Source organism: Anolis carolinensis, chromosome 1, assembly GCF_035594765.1.
Source record: "Anolis carolinensis isolate JA03-04 chromosome 1, rAnoCar3.1.pri, whole genome shotgun sequence".
Taxonomy (NCBI): domain Eukaryota; kingdom Metazoa; phylum Chordata; class Lepidosauria; order Squamata; family Dactyloidae; genus Anolis; species Anolis carolinensis.
In genome coordinates, this window is record NC_085841.1 from 305533917 (window position 1) to 305561232 (window position 27316).

Sequence of the window (27316 nt, forward strand, 5' to 3'; positions counted from 1 at the left end):
GCTGCTCCTCAATCTGAGTTAGTTTTCCAACTGTGTTAGACAAGGTAGAAAATTTATTCATGACCAGCAGCTGACAACTGTTGTGGCTAGAAGGTGACATCGCTGTCATGCCACCAACAGAGGAGGGTGAACCTTTTTACCGCCAAATGCCCCCCAATTCCTCTAGACCCATGGGGACATTTCCACTGTGTTTTAGCCTCCTCCTGCTATTTTTGGAGCAGGAGAGACTAAGTGTACATATATACCTTAGAATTAATGCAGATTGACATCATTTTAACTGCCATGACTCAGTGCTATGGAACAAGTACAAGTTTTTAATCTCTGCCAGAGTGTTGGTGCCTCACCAAACAACAAATCCCATAGTTTCATAACTTTGCGCTATGGCATTTAAAGGGGTGTCAAACTTCATTAATTCTACTGTGTAATTGCATCCTGAGAGGGAAAAAATTTCTCCCCCAGGCCTAAAATAGGACACAACTTCCCAATGTGTGACAAATGATCCCCTCACACATCCTTGAGGGTATTTGGTGGCAATATATTGGCCATAGAGACCACAAACATTCTCTGTGATCAGTTCTGCTCTCTAAGACATAGTTTTCCCACCTTTGTTCTAGAAACTCAGACCTCTTCTACACTGCCATATAATCCAGATGATCAAAGTAGATAATCCACATTATCTGTTTAGAACTGGATTATATGAGTATATGCTGCCATATAATCCAGTTCAAAGCAGATAATCTAGATTTTATATGGCAGTGTAGAAGGCGCCTCAATTTATTTATTTATTTACAACATTTATATTCCGCCCTTCTCACCCTGAAGGGAACTCAGGGTGGATCACATTGCACACATAAAGGCAAACATTCAATACCATAACATAGAACAGAGACAGAGACAAGACACAGGCACAGGCTGGCCTCGAACTCATGACCTCTTGGTCAGAGTGATTTGTTGCACCTGGCTTGCTTTCCAGCCTGCGCCACATCCCAGCCTAGGACAAATCCTAGGATCTTCTAAGATCTCTGTGACATATTCTGCCAATTTTTGCCTTTTGTGATGTACATTAGTGAATACAGGAAGTGTTCTGAATACCACAAACTGGTTATGAACAGGGAAAAATCACACATGACATGCCCTGTATGATAAACAGAATCTGACTAGCACCACAAGAACAATGTGCAAATACATGGGGTATTAATACAGAGATTCAGCTGAATTTTAGATTATCCAGAATACTAGCTGTATATATCTATATATATATAAAACACTAGCTGTGCCCGGCCACGCGTTGCTGTGGCAAAATATGGTGGTATGGGAAATAAAGTATTGAGGAACTGGTGGTAGTTAAGGTAAAGGGTAAACGCTTTCCCCTGACATTAAGTCCAGTCATGTCTGACTCAGAGTGTTGGTGCTCATCTCCATTTCTAAGCCAAAGAGCCAGCGTTGTCCATAGACTCCTCCAAGGTCATGTGGGATGACTGCATAGAGAGGCGTTACCTTCCCGCCAGAGCAGTACCTATTGATGCACTCACATTTGCATGTTTTTGAACTTCTGGGTTGGCAGAAGCTGGGGCTAACAGTGGGGGCTCTCCGCTCCCCCAATTCAAACCTGCAGCCTTTCAGTCCAGAAGTTCAGCAGCTCAGCGCTTTAACACGCTGTGCCATCAGGGGATATTATTTCCTAAAGGTTGTGAATATACAATATTTCTGATTGGTTTTTTTTGTCTGTTGGAGGCAAGTATGAATGCTGCAATTAGGAAAAATGATTAGGATGTAATGGCCTTGCAACTTTAAAGCCTGGCTGCTTCCTCCCTGAGTGAATTTTTTGTTAGGAGGTGTTAGCTGGCCCTGATTGTTTCCTGTCTGGAATTCCCTTGTTTTCAGAGTGGTGTTGTTTGCCATATTTTATGTGCTTCTACTGTCTGTGGCCCTGAGAAAACAGAGGATTTGCCAGACTTTGATGATGGGAATACTTTGTTGGGAGGTGTTAGCTGGCCCTGATTGTTTCCTGTGTGAAATTCCCCTGTTTATTTACTGTCCTGGTTTTAGAGATTATATTGTTCTGCATTATTCTATCCCAGTAATTATTTCATATTAAAGTAGAATCTCACTTATCCAACACTCACGTATATAATGTTCTGGATTATCCAACGCAGTCTGCCTCTTCATAATCAATGTTTTTGTAGTCAGTGTTTTAAATTCATTGTGATATTGTAGTGGTAAATTTGTAAATACAGTACAGTAGAGTCTCACTTATCCAACATAAACGGGCCGGCAGAACGTTGGATAAGCGAATATGTTGGATAATGAGGCATTAAGGATAAGCCTTTTAAACATCAAATTAGGTTATGATTTTACAAATGAAGCACCAAAATATCATCTTAGACAACAAATTTGGCAGAAAAAGTAGTTCAATACACAGTAATGCTATGTAGTAATTACTGTATTTATGAATTTAGCACCAAAATATCACAATATATTGAAAACATTGACTACAAAAATGCATTGGATAATCCAGAACATTGGATAAGCGAGTGTTGGATAAGTGAGACTCTACTGTAATTACTACATAGCATTACTGCGCATGGAACTACTTTTTCTGTCAAATTTGTTGTATAACATGATGTTTTGGTGCTTAATTTGTAAAACGATTACCTAATTTGATGTTTAATCGGCTTTTCCTGAATCCCTTCTTATTATCCAACATATTCACTTATCCTGCCGGCCTGTTTATGTTGGATAAGTGAGACTCTACTGTATATTGATAATCTTAAATTATCTGCTTAGAACTGGATTATATGAGGCCCTTTCTTCACAGCTGTATAAAATGCACACTGAAGTGGATTATATGGCAGTGTGGAGTCAAGATAATCCAGTGCAAAGCAGATAATGTAAGATTATAAATGGGTTATAGAGCTGTGTAGAAGGGCCTTGAGTCTACACTGCCATATAATCCAGTTAAAATCAGATAATCTGTGGAAGAAGCCTAAGTGAGGCCTAAATCTGCCTGTCCCCTAACTGAAGCCTGGCTGTCCCTTGGCTGGTTGCTAGGCAACCAAGTGGGCAGAGATTAGCCCTCTAAACTGGCAGCAATTGGATAAAAAAATTATTGCTCTCCCTCTAATTAGGACTTTATTTTTCTTTTCTTTTTGTTGTATCAACCTGGAGGCATGGATGATGGGTTGTGTTGTCAAATTTCGAGGTTGCGGGGCCTGTACTTTTGTTGTTTTGTCCACTGCCCTGATGCCATCACTCTTTTATATATATAGATTCTGATAGTTTTTCCCTTAACTTAAACAACAAAAGTACACAAACAAAACACACCAAATTTGGCCACAAAAGACATGGTCATCCGGACTGTGTTTTTACATTTAAAAAAACCAAGAAAAATAAAGTCCTAATTACAGGAAGAGGAATAACTGTTTCTTTCCCATTGCTTCCAGTTAGAAGGCTAAGTGCCGCCCACTTTGTCTCCTAGCAACCCACTCAACCATTTAATGGCGCACAGGACCTTTTCAATCAGGCCTCTTCCACACTGCCTATAAAATACAGATTATCTGATTTGAACTGGATTATATGGCAGTGTAGACTCAAGGCCCTTCCACATGGCTATATTACCCATTTATAATCTTATATTATCTGCTTTGAACTGGATTATCTTGAGTCCACACTGCCATATAATCCACTTCAGTGTGCATTTTATACAGCTGTGTGGAAGGAGCCTCATATAATCCAGTTCTAAGCAGATAATATAAGATTATAAATATACAGTAGAATCTCACTTATCCAACATAAACACCCCGGAAGAACGTTGGATAAGCGAATATGTTGGATAATAAGAAGAGATTAAGGAAAAGTCTATTGAACATCAAATTACATTATGATTTTACAAATTGAGCACCAAAACATCGTGTTATATAACAAATTTGACAGAAAAAGTAGTTCAGTATGCGGTAATGCTATGTAGAATTACTGTATTTACTTATTTAGCACCAAAAACATCACAATGTATTGAAAACATTAACTACAAAAACATTGACTACTAAAAGGCCAACTGTGTTGGCTAATCCAGAACATTGGATAAGCGAATGTTGGATAAGTGAGACTCTACTGTAATATGAAATACTTACTGTGGTATAAAAATAGAGAACAGTATAATCTCTAAAACCAGGACAGTAAATAAAGAACAGCACTCTGAAAGCAGGGAAACTGGGAGTTCCAGAAAGGAAACAATCGGGGCCAGCTAACACTTCCCAACAAATAATTCTCCCAGGCAGAAAGCAAACAGGCTTTGAAGCTGCAAGGCCATTAAATGCTAATTAAGGTGGCTAATTGCAGCATTCATACCCTCCACACTGAGACTATTAATTGCTATTCAAACTGGCCAACCAAGGATTCCGCAAGGTAGAAAGTGGCCAGGCTTGCAAGCAGCAAGGCTATTCAATGCTATTCAACCTGCCCAACTAAGATTTCCCCTAGATAGAAAATCCCAAGCTCAGAATCCACAAGGCTACTCTGTCCCATACAATCAGACCTAGAAAGGATTCCCTATGTAGAAAGCGGCCAGGCTTTTAAGCTGCAAGACTATTCAGTACAGTTCAAGATGGCCAAACAAGGATTCCTCTACTAAGGAAGTAGCGGGCTTCAAAGCGGCTCTTTGATTGAGGGTGCTACTCCAGCTACTCCAGAAAACGGCCAGGCTTTGAAGCTGCAAGGCTGTTCACTGCTATTCCACCTGGTCAACAAATGGTTCCCATAAGCCACAACAACGCAAGGCCAGGCAAAGCTAGTCTAACATAAAATCTTTTCTATGTGAATGCTAATAATCTGATTAATCACTATACCCAAATCCATCTTATGTTTCACATCTCAAATCATAGAATCATAGAATAGTAGAGTTGGAAGAGACCTCATGGGCCATCCAGTCCAACCCCCTGCCAAGAAGCAGGAAATCGCATTCAAAGCACCCCCGACAGATGGCCATCTAGCCTCTGCTTAAAAGCCTCCAAAGAAGGAGCCTCCACCACAGTCCGGGGGAGAGAGTTCCACTGCTGAACAGCTCTCACAGTGAGGAAGTTCTTCCTGATGTTCAAGACCTAGCATTGTCTTCAAGATAACATTAAAGCAATGTGAAGCCAGTAACATATGTGAAATGTGAAACTCTTTATATGATTTCCTGAAAATGAAAGCTCAAGAGGAAAAACAGAATATTCCAAAAAGCACAAATGAGATTTTTTCTTCTTTGAACTAGAAGAGAAAGCTAATGAATTTTTGTTGTTCTTTTGCATACATTCATTATGTATTGCAAACTCATCCAAATAGTATACCTTGCTTTCTACAGACATCTGGTGATACATATGTTCTTTCTTTGGGATTTTTTTTTCAGTTAAACACTATTTAAGGTTTAAAAAACATATTTTAATTGAAATAAACCCCTATTGGATACTCTCTTCCTCTTTACATTTTAAAGAATCACTTCTACATGTCTTTCTTTAAAAAAACATTGAGATCTTTTGAATTGTCCAACCTATATATTATGTATTGTAAATATTTGATGCTAGTAAAACATATTGAAAGATAAGTTCACCAACATCATTTAAGGAAAATAAGTAGAAACTATGTCCAGAAGTCTTGCATTTACAGAACATGTATTCTTTATAGTTTTTATAATATTTTCTACATGTACAAATACTTTCATAATTTGTCAGTTTAATGTACTTAGTTGAGGATCTCTGCAAAGATTTGCTATATAAATTCCTTCAAAGAAATATGAAGCTGTTAGATGAATGGGAGCAGCAGTTTCTAATGCATGTATTCCTAGTGGTGGTGTATAAGAGGAATTTCTGTTGCAGTGCATCTACAAAACAGCAGCCTGTCTTTGGATGATGTTAGCACTAATAGACAGACAGCTCTGATTTAGACATTTGCCCTTGAGAAATCAGGACTGCAGGAGGAAAACAGGAAAGTGAGAAAAATGGCAAGATTCATAGATTTGGAACTTATCCCAAACCTTGAACTAATTCTGAATGGCTGCAACCAAATTGCATAGTCGTTAGAATGATCAATCATTTTTGAAATCTCTTTTCATCATACTCTTGCTTACTCTTTTCAAGATTTCTAGGCATTATAAATTAGTTGTATTAGACAGAGTAGGATTTATTTGCAATAAGATGGCAATAAAATCATAGAACATTAAAGTTTTGCTTCTTGAGTTGATATTTCATAGTATTCAGGGAATTCTCAGACATCATGAGATTCAGAATCTCCTACAGCCGTTTAAAAGTTATCTATATTATCTTTGTGTTTATTGTGATAGTAGAAGGTTATACTCTAACAACGTGATCACCTTTGGTCAACATTGTCTTATGTTTAAGGAGTTGAAGTTCCTCTGGTCATAGAAACCTCAATTCATTAGGACTTTTTAAATGACACCACCACCATCTACTGTAAGACATTTCTATAATTAATATGTAATTGGATAGGCCAAGGTATGCTTGTATATGAAACATGGCATAGATAGTTTTCACTAGTCATGTTTTAATTCACTGTTTTCCACAGCCATACTTCATACTTCAAAATGTTGTACTTCTCTCTTCTATTTTTGTGACTTTCTTCATCCTTGGCTCTGGCTTCTTCATGTGCTCTGTTTGAAAAATACTGAAAGAAAACAATGAAGGGCACAGCAGTCCTTCAAGGCATGGTAGCAGTCAAATAGATCAATAAAATATTCTTTTTCATTTTGAAGATTATTTAGTTTAATTAACAAAAGTGAATGCAAATGAGTAAAGTTTTCCCTCTAGTAGACTGATTTCTCCCATGTGATGAGGGAAAATGTATTACAGAAATTGTGTACAGGTAGCCAAGTTTTTCATTTGGAAATATATCCATAAATATGCTTTGCTTATTGAAAGTATAACACAGAAGGATAAATCAGTTATTTGTAAAACCTGCAAAACAAATACATTATTATAACAAAGGTTCCAGTTTATTAAATATGATGATTATGGCTTAGGTTCAAGTAAAATTTTATAATTTGTCATTTAACCATCACTCTTTCGTGTCGTGTGAAGCAATGTTTAATTCTACTCTATAATTTGAAATGCACCAAAAAGAATGTGGCTCACCAGCAATATATCCATCAGAATGTGAGATCAGTTATAATGATTGTCATGAAAGAAGGTGGACTCAACATTAGATTACTGTTTTCAATGACATCTCCATATTTTGTAACATTTAATTCTGAACTTGAAAGCTGTCCTGGTGGATTTAATGAAAAGAGACGCTTTTTAAAGATTATATTAGCTCTACTGTCGTTTACAGATATGCCCATTTTAGCTCACACATCTACTGTGGTAGGAACCTTTGCTTTTTTAAAGTAGATGCTAATATCTCAAAATAAAAATTACTGTTCTTGGATACCAGTATGAGAGATGAACACCACACCATACACAACTCCCCATGCTTTCCTCAATATCTGATCCAGAGGCTGGAAAATTCCTCCAGGGTAATTTCAAATTGTATATAAAGGATTTTATTTTAAAAATAAGGTTTTGAACAGTGGCAACTTTAGCAACCTAGTTAAATTTTGTCTACCGCCACAATTATCCAAACATAACAGTGGCAAAATGCAAAGCAGAAGTTAGAAATTGGAGACATTGATGGCATGCAGGCAGAAAACATATAAGATATAGCCAATAATTTGAATATATGTTTGGTATTTATGTGAGTATAAAAATAATTAGGATCTAAATTAATGTAGGTTGAGTCCTTGACTAGAAATGTCAAATTGAACACCCTCAAAACAGGGCACACACAGTTTCCTACACTGGATAAGGCCTTTCAAAATTAATTAGAATACTCAAAATAGTTACATATACTATTCAAGTCATATTGATTACTAGAAATAATGCATCTCTCTCTCAAAAAAGTGACCAGCTCTAATGTGAGCAAAGTAATTTGAGCCAAACTTGTAAGCTGAAATTTGGTATCCATGTTTTCCAAGTCACCATGACACATCCAACTGAACATGAAAATCAATGATCAAATGAATGACATGAAAACTGTCAGCTGACTTCCATTTTTGCTAAATAGCTGAAATGTGATCAGCTAAGACGTACTGACTGATTATCCGAAAATAAGATAAATTATTTTTTTCAAAAAGTATGTTGAAGGTGATTTTGAATAACAACCAAAATATGTAGTATACAAGTATACAGGCAGAATGTCTTTTGCATCGCTGCATGTATTCTGCTGCTTTAATTCAAATTCTGATTTGTTCCCAACAAATTGCCACATATCAACCTGAATGAAACCAAGAACAGCTTCCTATGTGAGATTTGAAACCATTTCCCCCATATTTAAGTGTAATGGAGATTTCCAGTTATTTCCTCCCTCTGTCAACAGATTTTTTATCTTTATAGGAGCTCGCGTATTGTATTTCCTTCTATAAAGTATCCTTCAATAGAGATATTTATTGTCTTAAAAGTAGTGGATAGTATATGATCTGTGAGATGTAGCATGTGGACTTCTGGATTGGAATCCCAAGCACTACATTGGAATCCTAGATTAGAATTCTAAGCACTAAACCCAGTGTTCCATAATGGTTTCCCCAGGAACTTTGTTCTCTCCATTTCCTAGAGCCCTTTTTTCTATCTGGAAACTGGTTTTGGGAGTGTGTTTGGGGTATGCATGAGGGGTTGTGGTGGAGATGGAATTGTCCTCACCTGATTCTACTGGAATCTGAAATTCTGTGGACAGTGTTGGGTGCAATTGCAGTGGAGGATTTTCAGGGACCTCATATGGGCTTTTAAAAACCAAAGGAAACTCATGGCAATTTGTCATGCATTTTTAGTTGTTCTATATTATTAATCTAGACACATTCCAACATAAACGTGGGGATGTCTCCTTGGAAGCATGGCTCAGAGTGCTTCGTGGGACTTAAGTCTTATAACCTTTCAGAGAAGGTTTCAGAGAAGGAGAAGAATCTTGCAGTGACCAGTATTTTAGGTTAGTAATAATTGTCTGTTTCTATTTGAAGAAGTTCAGTCATATCTTTTTTATTGTGCATGCAGTGGTAATGACTGGAATCCAAAGTTCTATGGCAGACATGTAGAAAGATTTTGGTAGAATTTTACTTATTGGAATAATATAACTTTTTAATCTCTCTTCAGTTTCTAAAAAGGATATATTCTGTCTGAAACACAGGAGACTAAACCTGTTTTCCCAGCATGGTCTGACTGCACATGGCCCAATAGAATACAGACTTCAGCACAATGGAAACCTGCCCTGTAGCAATCATAGCTGTAAAAAAAAATCTTCTCTGTCACCACTACATTGACATAGAACATTTCAGATGAGCTGTCTCATGTGGTCAAGAGCCCGTAATGCTCTGGCCCATGAAAATGGACCCCACATTTTTGCAGCCAGAATTGCTCAGATTTGCTCTGAGATAACTCTTGAAGTTCCCATCAGTTATGAACATTAAGTGGACATAGCTTTGGCCCTGCTTGTCCTCTGTTACAAGATACATGTCTGTGTCTGTACAAATGTGAAAGGCATTCTTGGCGGTGAGAGCTATTGTGCACATGTTGGATCCCTACTCTTCCTGATTCATAAACGCTGCTGGAGGATATTTACTGAGGTGCTGAGGTGACCAAGAAGTGCTTCTTTACGGGGGGCCTTATCAGAACCTCAATATACCAGCTGGTTAACAGCCAGACCTAAATATTCTATTCCTAAGCAAAATACTAGATCATGTAGTGGCTTCACAGCACCAGAGATTCTTCGATGAATTTAATCTTGAACTATTTCAATTTGGTTTAAGAACTGCATTGGTGGACAACCTATGCTGGGAATCAAAGGGGACAACGTGTCTTTATTAGTTCTTCTGAATATCTCAGCAACTAAGATACCATTAGCTATGATTCTTGGAGGCATGGGTTGGCTTGACTGAACTGTCTGGACTACATTCCCAACACTGCTATTAAATCCGAGGCCCGTTAAAAGCAGCAATGTTCTGGACCTGACCTGTCTAGGATTTAGCTGACCAAGTGCATGAGCCCTAAGTATAGAAGAAATTCCTTACCAGCTAGCAATTATATATGAATATACATGTGCTATAATATTTCCAGTTTCCTTCACTGAAGTAAAACACTGTTTAATGGCCTATCTAATACTTTTCTGTTGATGAAAAAGAATATGCTCTCATTTTGCTTTTCTTGGGATTCTTGGGATCTTTTTAGAGATGGGACCCAAGTCTAAACATGAATTTATTTGTCATATATATGTTACTAGCTGTGCCCGGCCACGCGTTGCTGTGGCGAAGTCTGGTGTTATGGGAAATAAAGTATTGAGGAATTGGTGGTAGTTAAGGTAAAAGGGTCAAGGTTTTCCCCTGACATTAAGTCCAGTCGTGTCCGACTCTGGGGGTTGGTGCTCATCTCCATTTCTAAGCCGAAGAGCCGGCGTTGTCCGTAGACTCCTCCAAGGTCATGTGGGATGACTGCATGGAGCGGTGTTACCTTCCCACCAGAGCAGTACCTATTGATGCACTCACATTTGCATGTTTTTGAACTTCTGGGTTGGCAGAAGCTGGGGCTAACAGTGGGGGCTCTCTCCGCTCCCCCAATTCAAACTTGCGGCCTTTCGGTCCAGAAGTTCAGCAGCTCAGCACTTTAACACGCTGCGCCATCAGGGGATATTATTTCCTAAAGGTTGTGAATATACAATATTTCTGATTGGTTTTTTTTTGTCTGTTGGAGGCAAGTATGAATGCTGCAATTAGGAAAAATGATTAGGATGTAATGACCTTGTAGCTTTAAAGCCTGGCTGTTTCCTCCCCGAGTAATTTTTTTGTTGGGAGGTGTTGGCTGGCCCTGATTGTTTCCTGTCTGGAATTCCCTTGTTTTCAGAGTGGTGTTGTTTGCGATATTTTATGTGCTTCTACTGTCTGTGGCCCTGAGAAAACAGAGGATTTGCCAGACTTTGATGATGGGAATATTTTGTTGGGAGGTGTTAGCTGGCCCTGATTGTTTCCTGTGTGCAATTCCCCTGTTTTCAGAGTGTTGTTCTTTATTTAGTGTTCTGATTTTAGAGATTGTATTGTTCTGTTTTATTATACCACATTAATTTTTATATATTCTGATTTTAGTGTTTTTGAATACTTGGAACCAGATTGTATTCATTTTCACGGTTGACCGCAACACAATAATAATAATAATAATAATGATAGTAATGATAGTAATAATAATGACTTTGGTAATACACAGTGCTTCACTCCCTTCTCATCTTCCTTTCTGGAAGAATCCTTTCTTGGGAGGTGTTAGCTGGCCATGATTGTTTCCTTTGCGGAATTTCGAATTTTCCTGCTTTCAGACTGTTGGTCTTTATTTACTGTCCTGGTTTTAGAGATTATATTGTTCTGCATTATTCTATCCCAGTAATTATTTCATATTAAAGTAGAATCTCACTTATCCAACATTCGCTTATACAATGTTCTGGATTATCCAACGCAGTCTGCCTTTTCATAAGCAATGTTTTTGTAGTCAGTGTTTTAAATTCATTGTGATATTTTAGTGGTAAATTTGTAAATACAGTACAGTAGAGTCTCACTTATCCAACATAAATGGGCCGGCAGAATGTTGGATAAGCGAATATGTTGGATAATAAGAGGTATTAAGGAAAAGCCTATTAAACATCAAATTAAGTTATGATTTTACAAATGAAGCACCAAAACATCATGTTAGACAACTAATTTGGTAGAAAAAGTAGTTCAATACACAGTAATGCTATGTAGTAATTACTGTATTTATGAATTTAGCAGCAAAATATCACGATATATTGAAACACATTGACTACAAAAATGTGTTGGATAATCCAGAACATTGGATAAGCGAGTGTTGGATAAGTGAGACTCTACTGTAATTACAACATAGTATTATTGAGCATTGAACTACTTTTTCTGTCAAATTTGTTGTATAATATGATGTTTTGATGCTTAATTTGTATAACGATTACCTAATTTGATGTTTAATTGGCTTTTCCTAAATCCCTTCTTATTATCCAACATATTCACTTATCCTGCTGGCCTGTTTATGTTGGATAAGTGAGACTCTACTGCATATTGATAATCTTCTATTATCTGCTTAGAACTGGATTATATGAGGCCCCTTCTTCACAGCTGTATAAAATGCACACTGAAATGGATTGTATGGTAGTGTGGACTCAAGATAATCCAGTGCAAAGCAGATAATATAATATTATTTATAATATTATAAATGGGTTATATAGTTGTGTGGAAGGGCTTTGAGTCTACACTGCCATATAATCCAGTGCAAATTAGATAATGTGTGGAAGAAGCCTAAGTGAGGCCTAAATCTGCCTGTCCCCTAACTGAACCCTGGCTGTGCTTGGCTGAGTTGGTTGCTAGGAGACGAAGTGGGCAGAGATTAGCCCTCTAAACTGACAGCAATTGGATAAAAACAATTATTGCTCTCCCTCTAATTAGGACTTTATTTTTCTTTTCTTTTTTTTGTATCTTACTGGAGCCGTGGATGATGGGTTGTGTTGTCAAATTTCGAGGTTGGGCGGCCTGTAGTTTTTTTGTTTTGTGGGTTGCCCTGATGCCATCACTCTTTTATATATATAGATATACATTTTATGCAATATTTGTAATACTTTTTAACATGAATCAAAATTTGTGTACATTGAACCATCGGAAAACCACACATGTGAACAATTTTGGATTTTGGGGTATTTCAGGTTTTGGAATTCTGGATAAGCAATGCTTAATCAGTATTTTATATTTCCTTTGGTATATCCCAGCCTATGGGAGCATACAAACCAATTACAACAGGCTTTCCCTAAAATAGCTTGCTTGTTCATCACTGCCATTTCAAATATAGTGCCAAGTATTCATATCATATGTTTTTGCATGCAGCGGATTTTAGGATCTTTAATTATGATCTCTACATTTTCCACATGCCAAGCACTTATCTGTATTCATACCATGTCTGCCATAGAATAGGTTCCTTTGAACTTAATTTCCTTGTAAATATTATTGTTATTGTACAATGTAGGAATGCTGAAAGTTGAGGGGGCTTGTGTTACGTTAAGATGGACTTTGCCATAGGATGTTTTTTAATTCCTAGTTTCTGCCTTGCTTCTTGATAATATATCAAATGTAGTAGTCAAAGTATCACAGAAGACATCAAGAACATGATATTTACACATTAAGCAGCATTCCAAATAAAGGCCAAAATAATGTACAACATGCAACCTTTCTCCTTTTCCATTTCCATCCTGAATAAAATTGCCATTTTAAAAAGTAGATATTAATACTAAAGAATTTATTTTCCAGAAAAAAGTGCTATAAAACATTGGAAACGTCTTCCTCTTTGGTGGATTAGATAATCCATCCTGTGATTGGACCACATGATGCATTGGCTCCCTTACAACAAGATGAAAACTCTCAGTATTGAAACATTCAAAGCCTTTGTTTCAATGAAAGTGTTATTAGAACTTTTAAAAACTCAAAATTATCCTATACACTATAGATTTCTTCTAAAAGATAGACCAGTAGGAAGCTATTACTGCTTGTAGACAGAAAGGATTCATGTGCTACCTGGGAAGGAGCTAATTTGATTCCATCATTTACTATAACTTCTAAGCGTGGAAAATAAACACATGCTCTTTTAATTCTTGATTAATATACATAAGCCCGGTTTGTCCAATATTTGTTTCTTTGTTTTCCTTCTCTGTGTCAGAAAAGGGGGTTATTTTATCTTTTGGGGGGTTACTTTCTGCTAACATTAAATTTGACAGAGATTGTATAACTTTCTGTCCGTTGAAAACTGCATGATATGCCTAGAGGTTTCCAAGACTATAACTAGTTTCTGGCATTTTATCAATGATAAATGTATGTAAATGTAGGCATAGTTTTTCTCAGCTACCATTTAATAAAAGAAAATATTGTTCCATTTCATTTTTATGACTGAAGTTTCTGTATTCTTAGAAACTCTTTGCCATGATTAAATAACGTACAGACTCTTCTTTGTCTACATATTCTTGGGTTAGTGAACAGTGCTACACTTAATGTGATAATTAGCATTAATCCTTTATATCACAATGATTTCTCTTTTTAAGTTTCTGATTTTAGATCCCACTCTAACTTCTTCAAATAGATTTTCACAGCTCATTCCATTTAACAGGATTATTCTAAATCTATCCAATACTTGACACAGTTAGCAGCCCAGTTTCACCATCTAAGACATTCCTTAATTGTATCAAATGGTAAACTATAGCAGTCCTGTTTCTCGTTCCCGCCTCAACTTTCCATTCTTCAGTATTTATTCCTGTACCTCCTTTTGTTAAAGATGTATTCTCTACTAACTGAAGTTTTTTTATCACATTCAATCTGAGGCTTTTAGTCTGAAAAACATTTCTAAATAGACACATAGAATCTTAAAATAGATTCCCATGACATCTGATATCTATTAAAACTTTCCCCTCCATAACAATAATTCAGGCTGAACTATATCTAAATGAAATCGTGGAACATACACTTTTTATATGGCACCAAATAAATCTCCATGATGCATGGTTGTCCAACAGAAAAAAGAGAAATGTGACTTACCTTTCTGTCAATGTCTGAGTAGTGGCATAGGTCCTTACTTCTATGAACATGATTGATATAGGAGGAGAATTAAGGCTTTTATATTCCAGTTTGCTTAGTGAGAAATGTCTGTCTATCTGTATTATTCAGGAGGGTAACATGATAGGATAGTATTATAAATCACAGTCATAAATTATCTTTTTGGAAGAAAATAACCTGTTCAAAATAAAATGAGAGATTATTGTGTAACTTCTATTCATTACATTTTACTTACTAAATTATCCCTTGGTCACTATTTCGTCACTTTACCCATTAAATATTGGCTTTACTTTCAAAAAAAGTATTAGTTTTTCCACTGTACATATCTTTTCTTTTAGACTTACCGTATATACTCGAGTATAACCTGACCCTAATATAAGCCGAGGCACCTAATTTTACCACAAAAAACTGGGGAAACTTATTGACTCGAGTATAAGCCGAGGGTGGAAAATGCAGCAGCTACTGGTAAATTTCAAAATGAAAATAGATCCCAATGAAATTATATTGAGGCATCAGTAAGTTAAAGGTTTTTGAATATTTACCGTATTTCAAAGAAAAACAATAAACTAGCTCTGTAAGTGAAAAAGTAGGGTAAAAAAACAATATGGTATTAACAATAACATCATAATAATAATAATAATAATAATAATAACAACAACAACAACAACAACAACAACAACAACAACTTCATTTGTACCCGGCCCTATCTCCCCATGGGGACTCAGTCCAACTTCCAACATAGTAACAGGCAAACATTCAATGCCTACATAAACAATGCAGAGCTAGATATAGATCTATAATTATATATACTAATTTTACATATGCATTTCCCCCTGAAACATTTGTAAATCCTCTATATATGTGTGTGTGTGTGCATTTCCCTCCTGCAATATTTGCAAGCCCTATATATGTATATTCATTTATAGACATCTCTCTATATATAGATAATTATATTTGTATAGGATTTGCAAAGACTTGCAAACATGTGAGGTGAAAATTAATATATAAAAATAATGTATACACATAGATACAGATATACAGGTACATGGAAATCTCTAGATATCTATATGTATATAAGATTTGCAAAGACCTGCAAACATATGAGAGGGAAATTCATATATAAAATTAATGTCTATAGATAGATACAAATATAAAGGAACATAGGGACAATGCTTTTATAAGAGTAATGGGTTAGGGTTATATACAGTAGAGTCTCACTTATCCAAGCCTCGCTTATCCAAGCTTCTGGATTATCCAAGCCATTTTTATAGTCAATGTTTTCAATATGTCGTGATATTTTGGTGCTAAATTCGTAAATACAGTAATTACAACATAACATTACTGCGTATTGAACTACTTTTTCTGTCAAATTTGTTGTATAACATGATGTTGTGATGCTTAATTTGTAAAATCATAACCTAATTTGATGTTTAATAGGCTTTTCCTTAATCCCTCCTTGTTATCCAAGATATTCACTTATCCAAGCTTCTGCCGGCCCGTTTAGCTTGGATAAGTGAGACTCTACTGTGTGTGTGTGTGTGTGTGTGTGTGTGTGTATATATATATATTCTTCTTCCTGACTTGCAAGGGCTTCTTTCCCTTTTGGAAAAATGAACACTGATAAGGGAGGGTAAGATGAGAGATAAATATATCATATATTGCAAGCAACAGCCTCCACGCTCCACTGCCGGCTTGACCTTGACCCGATTATAAGCCGGGGGAGGCTTTTTCAGCTCATAAAAAGGGCTGAAAACTCGGCTTATCTTCGAGTATATACGGTATACTTATTCTTGGAATGATGCTATTAATGGGGAAATACATATGTTTGCTTGTTTAAAAGTAAAACATCTGTACATTTTTGGCACTTCTTAGTGTGCTGCTGTTCACCTAAATCACTTTTGAATACTTTTTTTTAAAAATGAAGCTTATATGTAAGCTTTCAAGTTTCATAGATGGGGCCAGGGCAGAGTCAGGGTCCCCACTGAAGCATACTGTAACTTCATCCTTCTGTTTTTCCCATCAATCCTCTATGTGCACATAATTGCTAGAGCTCCAGTACTGTACCTGGGTGTTGTAATAAACGAGGACCAGTAAACCTAAGATGAATCCTGATAAAATGCAGAATCGGTAGGTTAGTGGTTTTTAGGTCCAGGAATTAGGTAGGCAACCTGCTCTGAATACAGATTGCACTCCCCCTGCAGGAGTAGGTCTTTTTGCTTGGCAGTACTTTCAGACCCATCTTTGTCAGGTGGATTCCTTGTCCTGTGATGTTTTATGCTAGTTTCAATGATTATGTAACCTTTCACAGACAATGATAATTTACTGATATCTTCCTGATTACATTATTGAAAATTCAAAGATAGTTCAGGAACTGTGGGTAGTGGTAAAATGCAGCAGACTGCTCACTGAAACATTATACAGAAACCATATAACATTGATTTTAAAACAATTCCACAAGCTGCAAATATGCTTCCTGTCTACATTCAGGATGTTGCTAACAGCATTGGGACTTGGAGACTTGAAGGACCATCTTTCCTTTCTGAGGTCTGATGTCAGGGTCCCTGCTTTGTATCTCAACATCCAGGGCAATGTGCATGGAAGAGGGGCTTATCTGTTGTGACACCCCAGTTATGGAATACCATCCTCCCCCATAGAGGCCCAATTGGTATCTACATTGCTGTCTTTTTGGAACCAACTGAAAATACGAAAATTTAACAAAGCCTTTTGGAGTCTTAACTGGTTTATACAGATCAACTCATTTCAATCTTATTGAATTATTTAATATGTTTTTGGCCTTTTAAAATTATTTGTTTATATTATTTGAACGTGTTGACTATATTGTATGCTACCCCAGTATCCTTAAACAAGAGGGTGGGATATAAATATAGTAATAAAATCAGTTTATATAAGGAATGACTAAATTAAACAATGTGGTATGCTACTAATGAGTTGCAACTCTGTTCTATTATCTTATTAATCATTAATATACAGGGTGTTTGAAAAAGAACTCCCTAGTTTTAAGTATAAATACAATAAAACTAGGGAGTTATTTTTCAAACACCCTGTGTAATGAAGAAAAGGTATAGCTTTGATTCAGAGAACTTGACATTATGTAAGAAGAAAGGGTAGTTTTATAGCCCCAAAATCAGTAAATTCATAAATAGTGTTTTTCAGTAGTTTTGCTTCTTGATGTGCTTTTAAAAAAAGAACTGTCATTTCTCAGTGAATTATTATTCTTTAGTGAGTAAAGTACAAACTTTCCAATCAGATTTTTGTCCTTTTCCAAGATTTTTACAGTTGAACTTTCAGGAGAAGTTTCAATGGGCAAAATCGGGTTAGTGTGTGAAAAACTCTTAAATGTAAATGTCATGACCTTTTTACATGTTTTAATCATTTAAAATGAATTAGTCTGCCCTTCATGAAATAAAAGTCTTATGGAGCTGCCTTGCAAGGTATATAATGCATAAAATAATGCTTTTAGTGATTGCAACACATTTTCTAATTAACTGTATTCAGGTAAAATCACTGTAAAGGCCAAGAGGACAAAAACATGATGATAGTCATAGGATAAATAATTTGCAGAGATTTCAGGGCAGAAGTTTTTAAATAAATATTGACAGAAAGAGAACTTAATGCTTGTTTTAGAGATCGTCTCTAAACCATGAAATACTCTAATAATATCTTTGTGACGGCCAGAGGAAACTCAGTATTATTCATATCTAGATTTACATAAAAATGGAATTTACTACAACACATACAATCCTAGACACAGGCCTGTGTTCATAGTGTGCTGGATCCTGGCTGTCCCCATGACGTTCTGCCACTTCTGGTGGTTATTGCTGGGTAAACCACATTAACCCAGCTTAGCCCCAGCTTTGACACAATGTGGACAGCAGGTCTGGGTCCAATTCAGACCAGTATGTTGTCCACACAGGCCATCGCCTCCATCCTTTTCCCCCTGCACTTATCAGAGCAGGGAAAAGGGCTATTGGCTTACGTTGCTGCTGCTACACAGCCACAGAGCCCTTTGAAAGCTCCTGGCTATTGCAGGAAGCTCTGCTGATGTCAGCACAAGGTGCCTTTGGGGAACATGGGGTTTTAAAGAGCTCTGCAAGTGTCTGTCAGTGGCAAGGTCTCTGCCTGCCTGGACTCTGACCTGACAATACCCCGCGTTTGGGATAGTGTTTGTGGCCCCTCTGGGGTTAGTCCAAACTATTTCTGTTCTGAACTGGCCCAGAATTAACAGACCAATATAGATAAGGCCTTAGAGAACAATTCTGCATTGCAAGATCTGGAATTGAGATTTATAAGCCGGCTGTTCATGAAATATTGTTACAATACACATAGTTCTACATTTTTGTATTTCTCCAAACTTACAATCTGTCTCAACTGTTACAAAAACAATATTGTCAGTTTGAATTTGCAGTAATGTCTTAATTCAACTTTTTTTTCTTGTAAATGTTAGCAGGGAATTTGGATAAGGAAGATTATCTATCTATCTATCTATCTATCTATCTATCTATCTATCTATCTATCTATCTATGAGAGAGAGAGAGAGAGAGAGAGAGAGAGAGAGAGAGAGAGAGAGAGAGAGAGAGAGAGAGAGAGAGAGAATGAGAATCTGTGGACATTCCTCTGCACATTTTACGAAAAGCACTATTGGCTGGAAAGAAAGAAAAGAATGAACACACACATTCAGATGGCAGGACTCTAAAAGCATCTCTTAGATGGTGTTTGCAAGAGAAGGCACCCAAGTGTCATCGTATACTGTACCTTGAATTTTGCTGAAGTATTGTATATCAATTGTGTTCAAATGAAGTATGCTAAATTAAAGAAAACATTGACCATAGCTTTTAGTTCAGACATCACGTCTCAGGATAGTTACTTTCCTTTCTCCATTTTAGTTCACTGCTCATTGAAAAAGAAATCGAAAGAACTTTGTAGGAGACTAAAATGGATCTCTTTTGCCACCATATTGTAAGAATGGTTAAAGGTTATAGAAGTTCTACATTAATGCAGTGTTGTAAGCTACTGTGTACTATGCAGCACTGGAGTATATCTTGCTTCTGGCATTTGCAGGACAGTTAGAAGACAATAGCTCTCACATCATTGTGGCTGCTGTGCTTTGCTTATGTTGCTTCTTCCATTTTAATTTAGCTAATCCATTGCTCTTTCCTGTACTTTAGTCAATGTTATATGTGCATATGTTTACCAGTTTGGTTTTCTGGTGGTGGTTACACATGCTGCATGCCCCTATGATCGTGAATTATAAATTCTCCCATAACTTGTAGAGATTATGGATTTGCTTCCCACTGTTCCTTTTGTGGAGGGGAACACTTCTCTGGCAGTGGCAGTATTGTGCTTTGATATCTGTGGTCTCTGTGCAGCATTAAACATAAGATAAAATGTTTGATAAGAATGTAGCTTTCCTTGTGCAATTGTTAATTGTTCCTTGACTCTTGGTTTTTGATTGTACCTATTCTATGCTAATCTTATTATGATCTGTAAAAGGTAAGTGATGTCTTCCAATTTTTCTAAAGGTTATAGTCACATTTCAAGATTTCTCTCTGCTTCCTTCTTATATTATGGTTTGGCGCAGCTGGTTATACTTTTAATTGATCATGTCTAGCATGGATATTTCATATGATTTCTTGTGTTGTATTAGCCTGAGACACACCATAAAATATAAAACAATTAACACTAAAAACCTAATATTTGTTGTTGTCAGCAATTTAGGAGTCTTGTAATCCATAGTTTATAGCTATGTTAGCATGTGACACTGATTCATCAAAGTCTGTATTAATTTAAGTGCTATATTTTGACTGTAATTCCCATTTTGGAGTTAGAAGGGTACTCGGCAGCATGAATTTAAATTCAAAATAATGAAAGCATATGTTCTGCATTTTAATATTGACTTTTAAGTGAGTGCAGAATAATATGGGTTGTAACTCCATTTTATTCTTTTGCCAGACTGAATTCTGAATAAAGGAAATCAAATCCAAAATATTATATCTTTTTACATAACTGGAAGCAGAAGCAAGGTCCACTGCATGATGTGATACTTACTCCTAGTAACATTTTAGATTTCATCCAGCAGTGTAACAATATGAAAAGTCTCAGTTTGCATATGTCTACACCAGCATTTGGGAAAGTATGGCCCATGGGCTTCATGCGCCCTTAGAATCCACTTTTGCAAACCCTGAAGCCCCTTGCCAGTTTTGTCCCTGTAAACCTCATGCTAAATTTGAAATTTTGTGTAATGTTGACCCAGTTTTCGTCTGAAAATTGTGCAGGGCTTCAAGCGTTCATTCATGTATAAAAGTACTCCTAACCACACCCACAGAAAATCACTATTACCTTCACAAATTGCAACTATGGTAAAATTGGTATAACATCACTTGCCATTTGGGCAAGGACACAAAACCAGAGTATTTTGATGCAGTACTTGAGTGAGTCAGGCCTTTGAGAGAGAGGAATTGATTCCTGGTCTCTGCCTAGTTGCCTACCCCTAATCTATAGAGACAGACACAAGTATGGGAGGTAACCACATCTGTTTAATTGATCATCTAATCATTTGCCACCACAAAGTTGCAGAATAATGCAGTTCAAAGTAACTTTTAACTTATCAGTTTAAATAATTTGTTTACACACAAAAGCAAAATAATGCCACTCACCCACCATTTCAGTAATGTAGAAATCAGGCTTTGTAGTAGAATCATATAATCATAGAATAATACAGTTGAAAGAGACCTCATGGGCCATCCAGTCCAACCCCCTGCCAAGAAGCAGGAAATTGCATTCAAAGCACCCCCGACAGATGACCATCCAGCCTCTGCTTAAAAGCCTCCAAAGAAGGAGCCTCCACCACAGTCCGGGGGAGAGAGTTCCACTGCCAAACAGCCCTCACAGTGAGAAAGTTCTTCCTGATGTTCAGGTGGAATCTCCTTTCCTGTAGTTTAAAGCCATTGTTCTGAGTCCTGGTCTCCAGGGCAGCAGAAAACAAGCTTGCTCCCTCCTCCCTATGACTTCCCCTCACATATTTATACATGGCTATCATGTTTCCTCATCCTTCTCTTCTGCAGGCTAAACATGCCCAGCTCTTTAACATGCTCCTCATAGGGCTTGTTCTCCAGACCTTTGATCATTTTAGTTGCCCTCCTCTAGACACATTCCAGCTTGTCAACATCTCCTTTCAATTGCAGTGCCCAGTAGCTGTAAATATTTCAGAAACAAGATAGCAGGAAGTAGACTATTGCCTTGCTTTCTGATCCCTATATTTGTTTATGTCACAAAAATAATTTTGCTTTGTAACTCAGCGTAAGATATACAAGGATTCCCAGCATCAAGAAAATGCAGCTGGAAATATAAAAATGGACTTATTTGGAGAAATGTGAAGAAACATCTGCAGGGCATTGCTATCCCTGTTTTAATGAGTTGCTGCTAATTCCATTCTTCATTAGACACGGCTGATTTGGAAAATATGAACTTCCTTAACTTATAACTATCAGTTTAAGAATATAAGATATCGACATACATCTTCCAGAAATGAATGTACAAATATCTGATTAATATGTGAGTGCATTACTTGTGTCCATCTAGATACCTTATTTGTAACTGGATCTCATGTAGGAAACAGCCAAATGTAAATTTAATGTCATTTTCATCTCACACAATACTTCACCATCACTGATTGTATAATTAATAGAAAGCAAATAATTTTCTGTAATATACAGTGAAACCTTGACTTACAAGTGAACCAACTTACAAGTTTTTGAGATATGAGCCATCGCTCAGTCGGTTTTTTGATTTGACATGCGAGCCGAGATTTGAGTTGTCAGCTAATGCGAGAGTATGCCACCCATCATCTTAAACACCATCTTAAGGGAGCAGCCAGGAAAGCTCCTTGCTCTTGTCCTTGCTGTTATTATAAGAAAATAAAGATGAAGTGAAGTCTGATCTTTAAGGAAAATACATACATACACACTTAATAAATCCAGTTTACTTCTTTACATTCTCTTTTATTATGTATTATTATTTTTATACATTATAAATAACAAATAATGTATAAAAATAATACATAATAACAGAGAATGTAAAGAAGTAAACTGGATTTACATTTTTCTTATTTAAAAACACGTAACAAAAATTGGTGTAGTTTTGGGGGGCTGGAACAGATTAATAGCATTTCAATTCATTTCAATGGGGAAATATGATTTGACATAAGAGCCATCTGAGTTAAGAACTAATTAAACATAAGAGCCATTTAAGTCACAGAACGAATAAAATTTGGAAGTGAGAGTACCACTGTATTTTGTTATCTATATGAATAATTCACTTCCTGTCTACAATGAAACCCTCCAATACATTCTTATACAAAGGAATATCCTTCTCAGAGCTGCTTTGAAACCAGGGGTCTATTTTTTGCTGCTTCCTTTTTAGTAGTCCAAGAGTCTCAGAGCCTTTTTAAAATAGTAGATGTCAACCTACAAATCTCAGCTGCCTTGTTCATTATAATTTCTTGTTTTTGTCCATACACTAGCTTCACTATAAATTGGAAGGGCTTAAAGATGAACTCAGAAGGAATAGAGGCTACGACTTGAGAGTAACTATTGCTACTCAAAGGAGCTGTTTTCCATTTGCAAGCATTGCTTTGCACTATGGTTTGGGGCTCCTTCTGTTTCTACACTTGTTGTAGATTTTCTTGACTTTAGTATTGTCTTTTAACATCCCTTCCCTCTTATCTGTTCCCTATGGTTCATACTTATTTTTAGATTTGTAGTTCTTTAGATTGTCTGTGTTTGTATTTTGTTGTTGTCCTCCTCCCATCTTTTAAATTTATGTGGTTCAGTTACTTTTGCTCATTGTCTATGTATTGTTTTTCCACCTATGATTTCTTTTGCATACCACTTTGTTCCCAGTTCAACTCAATTTTCTCTTATACACATACACATAAAAACGAACAGAAAGTGCATATACATGTATCATTTTATCTTTTTGGTCCAGAATTGATTATATTAGATCCAGGAAACAATTTCTTCTTCTATAACTGCTTTTATTTGTTTTGTTCAGTAATTGCGATGAATCGGAGAAAAGCAACTCTGGGCCAAAATGTGGCATCTATGATTTTTTTTAAAGTATAACTGTGCAGCAATTTTTAGTGGGGGTAGAATGGTTTTGTTTTGATTTGATTTGTTTTGGCTTTGTTTTTAAACATAACCTTTTTTCCAGAGAAGGACAACCATAAACCACTCTAAGTTGCAACATTATTATCATAAGTTATTCCATTGCAATAAATAGACTTGTGTAAATGATGTAGACTCCAATCCGTGTAGTTGTGTTTGGGGCAAGCTTCTGTGGAACAGAAGAAAGAGGTTTTGAAATAAATTACATTTCAGTAATTATGTGGTTCAAATGTAAAATATTATTGTGTTCTCAAAACTAATTGTACTGGTCTCCCATTTACTCTGCTCAGTAATCTCCATATCAGATATGCTCCACCTACAAGTAAAGCTAGAACTGTGATGTGGAACCTAGTTTTCAATAATACTTTTTCTTTCCTTCTCCAGTGTTAATACATATTTTGAAAGGCAAACTGTACCATTAGTAGCTCATAAGAAACTTTCTAATCCAGAGGTTAATACTTGCTCAAATACATAGATTTTCACATATGTAAAATACAGCTCTGGAGTAATTGTTTCTCCCATGAAGAATTCATTCCTAAATTAGTTTCTTCCATTGAAATGGGGCAAGAGGGACAAGTATCTGACGTTTGTAAGGGTTTTTTTTTCCCTCATTGGCCCTAGGAGGGAAATCCAATATTCACTTGTACTCACATTTAACTTGTACTCTTCCTCTAGTGGTGTTACCAATGTTAACAGATATGAAAATAGCAGGAAGCTATTATAATTATAATTCTAAAATAATTGTGTGTATAACAATGCAAGCAATTTCATCTGATTTGCAAAAACATAAAAATACTTTCAGGTTGTAATCAAAATGCTATTTTAGTGGTTGCTTCTATATATACATGTACTGGTACCATGCATTATCTGCTCATTAAACATTGCCCTCTGGGTTTCTAGATTCATCCAACCAGTGGACATCTTCACTTACAGTACCAAATCATGGCTTAGTGTCACCTCTGAGAGTGATGGGAAGCCTTAGGCTTGTGTTCTTCCCTCTCTATCTACAGTATTCCAAAGGAAATGGTAGCATGTGTTTCTATTGCCACAGTAACCAGAATCTGTGCAATTTGGTTAATTAATATATGGGTTACTGAGCAAGCTATGGGCATACTTTTAATTTAATTTCAAGTTGTCAGAGAGAAAGACAGAGAACTTTCTAGATCCTATAAATTCTACCTATGTTGGATCTGGCACCACTTATAACCTGTGACCTAAGATTTACTTTTCTTATACATCAACAGCCATTTTAAAAGCTCCTCATCCAATGCCCTGGTCATGGGTAGACAGGCTCTGATAGCAAAGTCCAGCACTACAGTTCCGAAGTCGGTACAGATGAAAAAACAAACCCAAATACAGTCCAGACAGGAAGAAGCAACCAGCAGTTTCAATAGTCAAAGAAAGGTGAAATAACCACATTTTGCCAAAGAACAGTCAGTCCTAAACAAAAGTAAGATCAGGCAGTCAGAAATCAAAGTAGGAGCAGGACAAATGGATAATAAGAGAAGAAAGTACAACACAGTCCAAGATCAACCTCCAAATAAAGCAGTTCAAAGAATGCTGGAATGGTTAACAAGAAGAGACTTTGGTGGAGGCCAAGCAAACTCCTGGTAAGGTTCCTGTAATAATTATATTTAATTTATTTCCTGCCTCTCCTTGTGGCTCAAGGCGGGGTACAACATAGTTAAAACAGTGAAGTAAAACAAACTAAAATACACACAAGCAAAATGCAAGTTGAAAATTAGCAATAAAATGCAAGTTAAATTCACAAGTTAAAATTGACTTGAGTAGGCCTGCCAGAAGAGATAGGTCTTAAGTTATGTCTTAAATTCCAACAGTTCATTTAGCTGTTGGAGCTCTTCTGGCAGGTCATTCCACAGTCATGGGGCGACCAATGAAAAGGCCCTCTGGGTGACAATTGCCAGTTGGGCTCTGGATGGTTAGTGGACCTAAATGTTAGGGGCAGATTGTACAGGAGACGGTGATCCTGTAGGTAACCTTGACCCAAACCATGTAGGGTCTTAAAGGTCAAAACCAACACTTGAAGTTACCAGCATGTGCACTACCATCTTTAGGTCCTCCAGTTCTAGAAAGGGGTGCAGCTAGCATATCAGCCGAAGCTCCTAGTAAGCATTCCTGTACTGCCTCAGGTTTTAGATCCAAAGACACAATTGGCATGTCACCATCCTCAAATTTAGGATGGCAGCTTCAGTTCCTCCTCATTGTCTGAAACTAACCAGAATTCCCCAAATAGAGATATAAAAAGGAATTCTAAATCAGAACAAAATATTTTTAGTTCATGTGAACCAAGAAGGGTAAGGGGGACTGCAGAAAACTAAAGCATGCCACAGTTTGTGCATGTAACACTAAATTATGGTTTGGCTTTTCATCCATACCCAACTCAGTATGTGCATGAGCAAAGCAAAGTCCTTGTTTCATGATGGTCCCATACATACTACTTCATTGCCCAGAGAATGACTAGAGGCTGATCATGTTATAAATTTAACAAGTGCCACTTTATCGTGACATTCTTAGTGTAAAACAATCCTGGTTAAGCATATTATTTCTTCAAAGTAATTTTAAAGTATATGAATAATGGGAAATCTATTGTCTCCAAGGAGAATTATGAAACAGTTGGATTACCAGAATGACGAATTTCTTCAGAACATGTTCAACTTATTTTTGGTATCTTTAACAAAAGGAGCTCATGCATTTTTCAACACTACACTAATCTTTTGTGCATTTTTTTGTATTTTGAATATAATCATTAAACCTAATTTTCTTTGTTATCTACATTATGTTTGTAAATGAAGATAGAATCAAAGTTTCTCATTGAACTTTAATATGCACTTTTTATTATTCTGACAATTTTAACTAAAATGTATTCAGTAGGCTGGCTTATGTTTCAATATTTGCAGTTGATTTAGATTGTCAACCACCAATATTTTGAAAATGTATTGTGTAACAGAAATAATTGCTATTAGGAAAAAGAGCCTCTATCTCCAGGTCCCAGGAGCTTGCCCATTAAATTTCCATGGTCACTTTTACCGGTTTGCTCTGCTTCATCAGCTCTTTGATTCTCTCTACAGGTCCAATCCAGGTGCAGCAGTAAGGAGAACATCCTCAGAGCCAGTAAGTATTGCATCCTTATGTGTTTATTTGTAAAGGATAATTCCTATTTCAGCTATAACTCTAATTGTATACAGTATAAGCAGAAATTCTCTGTAAACACAATCAAAGCACAGGATGTAATACAAAACTGAGGTGATCAGCTTTATTTTTAAAGCATGTTTCTAAACTTGGTATGGTTGCAAAGTATGCTTGAAAATGCCTGAGATCTCAATTGAGAGTATCCAAATTATGTGTTCTGTTGCACCCCAAGGCAGCTTGAACACTGGAAACTAAACAGAGACCAATAATCATATAATATCTTTATTAAAACAATAATAAATTCAGGAAAGAATAAGTGGAAAAGATGAGTGAG

The 27316-nt window shown here is 36.5% G+C and overlaps 1 protein-coding gene across 32 annotated transcripts in view; it reads left to right on the plus strand.

The window, feature by feature from the left end:
- gphn (gephyrin) overlaps positions 1–27316 on the plus strand; it is a 334022-nt gene that overhangs the window by 246947 nt on the left and 59759 nt on the right. For 16 of the 32 annotated variants that reach the window (XM_062968004.1, XM_062968007.1, XM_062968014.1 and 13 more), the window contains 2 exons: positions 23190–23252; positions 26922–26964. In XM_062968004.1, the coding sequence (XP_062824074.1) occupies positions 23190–23252; positions 26922–26964 (106 nt within the window). The remainder of the gene's footprint in view (positions 1–23189; positions 23253–26921; positions 26965–27316) is intronic. The other 16 variants (XM_016995983.2, XM_062968030.1, XM_003224865.4 and 13 more) reach the window with 1 other exon arrangement.